At 46.0% G+C, this 7,322-nt stretch overlaps 1 protein-coding gene across 7 annotated transcripts in view; it reads right to left on the reverse strand.

The window, feature by feature from the left end:
• Window positions 1-228: 228 nt before the first annotated feature.
• LOC147008798 (prickle planar cell polarity protein 3-like) overlaps window positions 229-7,322 on the reverse strand; it is a 56,121-nt gene continuing 49,027 nt past the window's right edge. For 6 of the 7 annotated variants that reach the window (XM_085864564.1, XM_085864566.1, XM_085864568.1 and 3 more), the window contains 6 exons: window positions 5,348-5,461; window positions 5,089-5,226; window positions 4,777-4,983; window positions 2,686-2,872; window positions 2,104-2,532; window positions 229-1,974 (listed from right to left, as the gene is read on the reverse strand). In XM_085864564.1, coding sequence (XP_085720690.1) covers window positions 1,319-1,974; window positions 2,104-2,532; window positions 2,686-2,872; window positions 4,777-4,983; window positions 5,089-5,226; window positions 5,348-5,461 — 1,731 coding nt within the window. In that variant the 3' untranslated portion in view covers window positions 229-1,318. Of the gene's footprint in view, window positions 1,975-2,103; window positions 2,533-2,685; window positions 2,873-4,776; window positions 4,984-5,088; window positions 5,227-5,347; window positions 5,462-6,176; window positions 7,049-7,322 lie in introns of those variants that run through there. The other variant, XM_085864569.1, reaches the window with a different exon arrangement.

Here is a 7,322-nt window from a genome sequence, read left to right on the forward strand (position 1 = left end):
GTCATGACGACCAGTCCGACTCATCACAACACTTTTATCTTCCCCAGTATCTAATTGGTTGCTTTCGAACATGGGGTCTCATCATCCGGCACCACAGCTTTATCTCTTGGATTTCTGAGCATGATTATTTTATTGGCATGTACGGAAGTGGTTTGCCATCGCCTTCTTGCATACATGTTCAGGAAACATGATTGTGTTTCGCATGAGATGAGGATTTTCCACACACAATTCTCATCGGGAACTTTATTTAAAAGTACATCTGTATCAAAACTGTAATATAAATACACCAAGTGCCACAATATCACGGTTATAGTAGAAGCGTCGTCAAGCTGTCATTGTGTGATTCACAGAGGACTCTCTGTGCCAAACATAATGTACAAAGCATTAATTGATATTAAAGCCAGCTGCTCAGTACACCTCTCCAGATGTGCACATATGCTTGAGGATTCATGGTGGACAAAGACACGGTCGAATATGTTCAGAAAAAACAACAACAATTCTTTCGTTGAGCAAGCAGACACAAAACCTGGTGAGACAGGTGGATAACAAAAACCTTTGGATTGCCATGTACTTCCAGTGTGAGGCGGATCACAGGTAAGGACAGATTCTACAGAAAATGTAGAAGATTGTCGTCATTGGGAATCGACAGCAGTGGCATGACAAGGGAGCTCTCTGGAGGATTCCTCACTAAACCACAATCACCCGGCTGCACCAGCAATGGAAGTCACCGATGCGCAGATGACACGTGCACTTTGGAATCTAGATTACCGCTTTATTTGGACGTCTTGTGCAGCATACGCCGCCCCCTCCCCCTCTCACAGACATTCTTGTTCTTGTAATTATTATCAAGTTCTGTACAAATGATATGTATAGCGCCTTCAGAAAGTATTCACACTCCTCGACTTTTGTCACATTTTGTTGTGTTGCAGGCTGAATTTAAAATGGATTAAATTTAAATATTTTGTCACCGATCGACACAAAATACCCAATAATGACAAAGTGAACACATGTTTTTAGAATTTTTTACAAATCAATTAAAACTGAAAAGCTGAAATGTCTGAGGATGGTTGGCTTTGGATCTTGGGGTATCCAGCTCAATCCACAGCCATGCCAAAATAATCCCAGATGGGTCGATTCAACCTGTCATTCTTTTGAGGTCGGGAAAATGAGTACCGGCTTGTTGGGGGGAAGATATCAACAACAGTTTCTCTGAAGAGAGCAGTGGCACACCAACCTTACCCAAGCGGTAGAAGCCAGTGAAAGAGGAACCCTTACTATGCTCTGCATTACACTTGGGTTATGCCCCCACCCTAACGACTCAACTCATCATGCATCCCCTCCTTTGGCGCCGCTGCTTTTCTGCACTTCTTAAAGCCGTTGTAGCAGAGCATGAGGTCGAGTGAGCACAAGGGGTTGGGAGAGGATTCGTGCCCAAAGAGTAACCACGATAACCCGGTATCGGTTGCCCCAGGAAATAGCCGTCTCGTTCCTCCTCTGATGACAAAGATGTTGATGATGATGATGATGATGATAATGAGGGTGACATTTTTGTGGACAAGCATTGCCCAGATGTACTCGCTTTGCTTTTGTCCTCTGTTTCCACATTGAGTGCATTCTCTGAATATGACCATCCATGGCCAGATTGTTTCCTCCTTCCTGACCTGTGCCGATGCCGTCGTTTGGGAGGTAGATTTGCAAAACTGGCCGTCTCGCTCTCGGCCTTGAAAGGAAGCACGATGTCACGACGGGCATACGGTTCCTGGCTTCGAACACGCCTCATCATGCAATTGTCACGCGATGAACGAGGTGAAGAGATGGTGCTTCCTGTGGCGGCTGAATCACATAGTACGTTGCTTCTTGTGTCATCACGCACAACTGGATCCGTACTGGAGTTTTTCAATGGCTGGACGATAGCGGAAGCCTCTGCATTGGCTTGAGTAACAGCCCGACTTTTCAGCATTCCGGGACCACCATCTGCCAAGGTATAGAACGCAGCGCTCGTCACTGGGCAACTAATTCGGCCTAAACCTCAGCCACAAAGCATTTTATCAGTCACACCTTGGTGAAAAAATAGAGCAACATTATTTCATGAACATAACTCACCTTTCTGCATAGCCTTCATTTTATGTTGTGTCTTTTCACATATTTCAGTTGAGTTTCTAACAGGTGTTCGCCTAAGCTTTGCGTCCTCTAGATCAAGGCCTTCTCTCTGGTCTGAGATTTCCTCCGTGGATTTAGAACCGGTCACCACAGTTAATGGGATATGATCCTGCGAGCCAGTATCCCGGCAGGAAGGCCTCGGAGGAGTGAAAAGCAGTTTACATGTTCTGCGAGGAGCTTGAGTAGTGGAAAAGGTGCTGGAACGAGAGGCATCGTGCGCAGCCTTGCTGCAGACCTTGGAGCAGAAGATAGAACCCTGGCGTGGTAGAAAGGGCAGCCCGAGTAAAGACTTCTGGCACTGAAAGCATGAGAAGCATTCGGACTTTGCGTGCCAGTGCTGTCCGTAATACGTCATATGGCCTTCATCCACTCCTGCGGGCCAACATGAAGTCAAAGGCCATCCATGTCAACATGCTATTTATTTAGGCTCGACTGGCAATGTGCTACGAGTCAAAGGCCATCCAAGTTATTTATTAAGAGAAAAGAAAAAGAAAAGGAAAGCATGGACCGACTTGTTTGACATACCGATTTGCTGGCCACACGCATCGCAGTACAATGCAAAAAGGCCCTGATGGCAGGAACAGCAGTAGGGTCGGCCCGAACGCATGGCATACGGGTGGCCTTCCAGGCGTCCGTCACACTCGAAGCAACAGAAGTGGCCGGGATGCCAGCACCTTCCCTCAGCCTGCACGCACTCAGCCTGGAAAATCAGCTGCAGAGATACGAGACAAAGCGGACAACTCAGAACAGACAAAGAAGCCTTCACTTTTCCACCCGCTGCATCACAGTGAATGAACGACACATGAGAAGAAAATAACTGACTGATATTGAAAACAATAAAATATAGGCCGGATCTGCATCTGGAACGTAACCAAAATCTAATCAGCTTGTTCTTGTCACCGACCCAACACATTTACCAAGTTTTGTCATAACCCGTCAATAATTTTTAGAGATATCGTGCTATACTGTATATCATTTTTGGCTGGCATCTTAAGGAGATGGGGATGGGCCAGGCATCTGCCTGGGGGATGGCCAGACGGAGGCCCTGGAGTACCAGCGGAAAGTGGACGCAGCGACGCGCTGCTCCGGTGCATGCTCTCATACCTGACCTGTTTTTGGTCCCCTCTCTTAATGATGAATAATCGCTTAAAATTATAGTATCCGGATCTTCACCAAAATATCATCAATTCGTCCGTGTCAAACACTCAACCTGTCCATCAAGTTTCGTCCGAATCCGTTCATAACTTTTTGAGTTGTATTGCTCACAGCCAAAAAGACACACACAAATCGGGGTGAAACCAAAATCTCCATCCACCTTTGGTGGTGGAGGTTCTAGTGACGTATAATCCACATCTTACATCATCGCTAATAATACATGCATGCATCAGCGTGGTCAATGCATGTGCCCAAAGATCGACTCAACAGAAAGAGGCCGAAGCTTATTTTACATGCATGGGATTGTACGTAGGAGATGTGCTGCCTAATGTCACCGTATCAACGCTGGCAGCTCTATAATCCGATCTGCTTCTGCTAGACATCCCGAGCATGGTACTGAGAGAGAATCATGCAAACGTCAAGCTTTGCTGCTGTTTCTGCTGCTCACCAATTCCACACAATAATTATACAGTGCATGTCAAAGCCTAATTGCACAGCAGGTCTAACAATGGCTTTCTGGCTTGAGTTTAATTCCACGAGATCCGCAGTGCTAAAGGTGTGAAAAGCTAACACGTTAGTGTGCACATGAGCTTATTAAAAGCAATGTTGCTTTTTAATAATGCTGAGAACACTGGTGCATGGCACTGCACCCTCCCATGGTGTGACAGACCCCTCGCTAACAATATTCCGATCGCAAGTGGAAAGACAAAACTCACAAGTTCATAACGAGAACAGTTTAACTAGATTTTAAAACCGTTCCCCCCGTGTCGATCCATAGCTGAGGATGAAAGCTTTGTGTGAAAAGGACGTCGTTGCTTCACGATGGGAGGACAACCGTCACAAAGTGCTGGCCCGTGGACGTCACACGGTTATGATTGATCGATCGACGCCATTGATTGAGTCATTAGGTTTTTGGCTGTCGCCATCACATTTCACAACCGGACACGATCCATCGCCTTTCGATCCACCTCCACCGTCGTCGTCACATCTTGTCCACTCCTTGATATTCGCAATCCATGGTTTTTCCGTTCTTTCTCTCCCCATGTTTCCATCAGTAATGCCTTCTTGAACACTCATTACCGGTTGATCATTCTCCTGTCTCATCCAATGACCGGACTACTCTGTTTTCTTCTTTTAACATACTGCAGTAGTCTCGTCTTGTTGGTGAAATCAGCTTTATCTCGAACCCACTCATTTGTTCTCAACTTCATCCATCTCATTCTCAACCTTTCCCACCCCCCCCCTCATCCAACAACCACCGTGCTTTCTTTGTCTTTCAATAAAACTGTGGAATACAACAATGTTATTTTATATACATACAACACAAGACAAAGAAGCAACTTGTAATCAGTCAAAATCCAAGCAGTTGACAACAATTCAAGCTTATATTTGTATAATTTTATTATAATAACGAGTCACAACCTGCCCTCCACCACCAGCGGAGGAGGAGGACATTCATACCTCATCACAAGATGCGCAGCGGGGTCGCAGTCTCTCGGCGTGGTGTCGCCCACAGAACAGGCCTCCACCATCACCATGAAAACAGACCAGGTCGACAAGGAGCTCGTGGCATGACTGGCACACGAAACATGCAGGGTGCCAAGCGGCGTCGCGTCCCGCCCGTGCCGCCAACACGACCACACTTCCACCTGAGATCCAACTGCCACACTGCATGCCGCACCACCGCGAGAACAGAAGATCAAGGTGCAAGATGATCTTCACGGGCCCCACTATAACTTAATGTGACATTCACAAAACCACACCTTCCCCCACCTGGCGGCAGAGGAGTTCCATCGAGTCTGTGGGTAAGGTCTTAACAAGGCCTCGGTCGATAGACTTGTGTTGGCGTTGAACCACAAATGCCCGAAACTGGCGCAAGCTCGATTGGTTGAGAGATGAACAGTGGCGGGCCTGGGATGAACAAAATTGCGAATGCAAACGTAGGTGTAAAATGTGTGGTAAGTGGAGAGGGAAGCGATGTAGGTGAGGCCTAGAGTGGGCCTGGTGCAAGTGATCAGAGTGCGAAACCCACATCATGGTCATGCAGTGGAAGCTGACGCAGTAACTGCTGCCTGCGGTAGTTCTCTCCAGGACTGTGCAGTAGTGGAACTCTGTCCTCCGGCAGACATCGAAAATACCGTTGAACCTAAGCAAATGCACCAGCATCGATCTCTCATTATTCCAGCAATGTAATTTATCCCAAACATGTTTAAGTTTCGTGACACACAAAATCCACATCGGTCGACAGGCGTATTAAAAGGAACAAACAAATAAAGAGAAGAAAGATGCAACTTCTTCGATTAAAATTGCTCGGTTAAACGCATGAAGGAAGCATCGTTTGAATACCCACGTGGGAAAAGGAAGCATCATTACCGTGCTGCCATCCAAGCGACAATAAAAAGAAGAATTTGATAATGATGATATCCCTCCCACCAAGATAAGTACTCCAGTGACTCAAAACCGGTGCCTTTTTGAATCGGATAAAGGGAGACCTTTTCATGCACATTTTATGTGGAAACAGAAAGCCATTTTTGCCGGAACTTTTCAACACAAAGCGACTTTCAAACAGCTTGGCGCTAAGTGCTCCATTAACCCCAGTGAAACCTCCAACAGGCGACAGTATTCGTTAAGCAGCATCCCAATTAGTGCAAAGAGCTGCTTTGAGCGGTTCGCCATCTCGAGATCCAATGAGCCTTTGATACTGCAGTGCGGAGGAGGCAAAGTAAAATCTCGATTTTGAAACTGAGCTTAATCCCCCCCAAAAAAAAGAAAGAAAGAAAGAAAGAAAGAAAGAAAAAAAAATAGGAAGTGGTTGATGAAAGTAAAGCAGGGAGCCTTGCCGATTCTTCGGCCCATACCACCCCGGCCTTGGCGCAGCCTTGAGGATCCGTTGTCCACCTGGCAATTTCAACCGATGACGGCCGGTCAAATGATGCCACCTGAAGGGCTGCATGGTCCATCGCCCACTCATAATCAAATGACTGTCAAACTGCCTAAAATGTAGGCTAAATACAGTACAGCTGCAATCTAACGAGGTGATTACATGGAGCATGTTACGAACAAGGAAATGCGATGGTAAGCACAAAGCAAGCTACATTTGCAAAAAAACAAGAAAGAAAGAAAAAGAATCGAGCAAATAAAATTCAAACACCACTTGCAAGTGAACGAACGCATGTCTAATTAACCTCCGCTGGCATAGCGTGCTGTTGCGTAGTATCGGCTCCCCTAAATTGTATTTTATGGCATTTTCGCGACCCCAAAATGTGATATCCGGATATTGCCACAAAGCTCGAGGAACGGTGGTGTGACATCATTATTCCGGGAAATAGAGCACGGGCACTTTTTAACCCTCAAGCCAGCAGTCAAATGATCAGCCCATGTGGCTCAGCGGAGGAACACATACAAGCAGGACTGTTGTTTTTGAATATAATTTGGGGCATTTCATTTTGGCACGTGGAACAAATCGTTCGACAAAACATGCGCTGAGGAGTTTCACGTTGTTGCCGAATGACACTACGGTGATATAGTGACACCTAGCCCAAAACATGTGACAAGAGGGTTGGACGCAGGGCTAATTGGCTCGGGTGGGAGGTTGTTGACAATGTGAAGTGTCACGGAGCATTCCATAAACGTACAGGCTGGTAGGAGTGCACTCTGATGTGAAAGCTGTCTCTTGCTTTTCATCTGTCAATCTGAAATGCCAGACTGCAGTTTGTAGGATGGCTTTGCCTTTGAAAGACACCTAAAAAAAAGACAAAATCCTTGATACAATGCATGTTTCGTCTTGACTTGACATCTTGACTTGATACAATGCAATGGAAATTTAGTCTTGACGTCTCAGCGAAGTTGCGTCTTTACCAGGCTCTGTCCTTCACATCACAAACGTGTACTCAGTGTTGTTCCAAATACGATGTATCGATTATTTATGCATATTGATATAATTAATGAATGACTTCCTTTGTGGTGAAGACAATGGGCTGGCATCCAGGAGAATGTAGGCTCAAGAT

Source organism: Eptatretus burgeri, chromosome 18 (genome assembly GCF_056783735.1).
Source record: "Eptatretus burgeri isolate ZD-2024b chromosome 18, Ebu_testis_v1, whole genome shotgun sequence".
NCBI classification, from domain to species: Eukaryota; Metazoa; Chordata; class Myxini; order Myxiniformes; family Myxinidae; genus Eptatretus; species Eptatretus burgeri.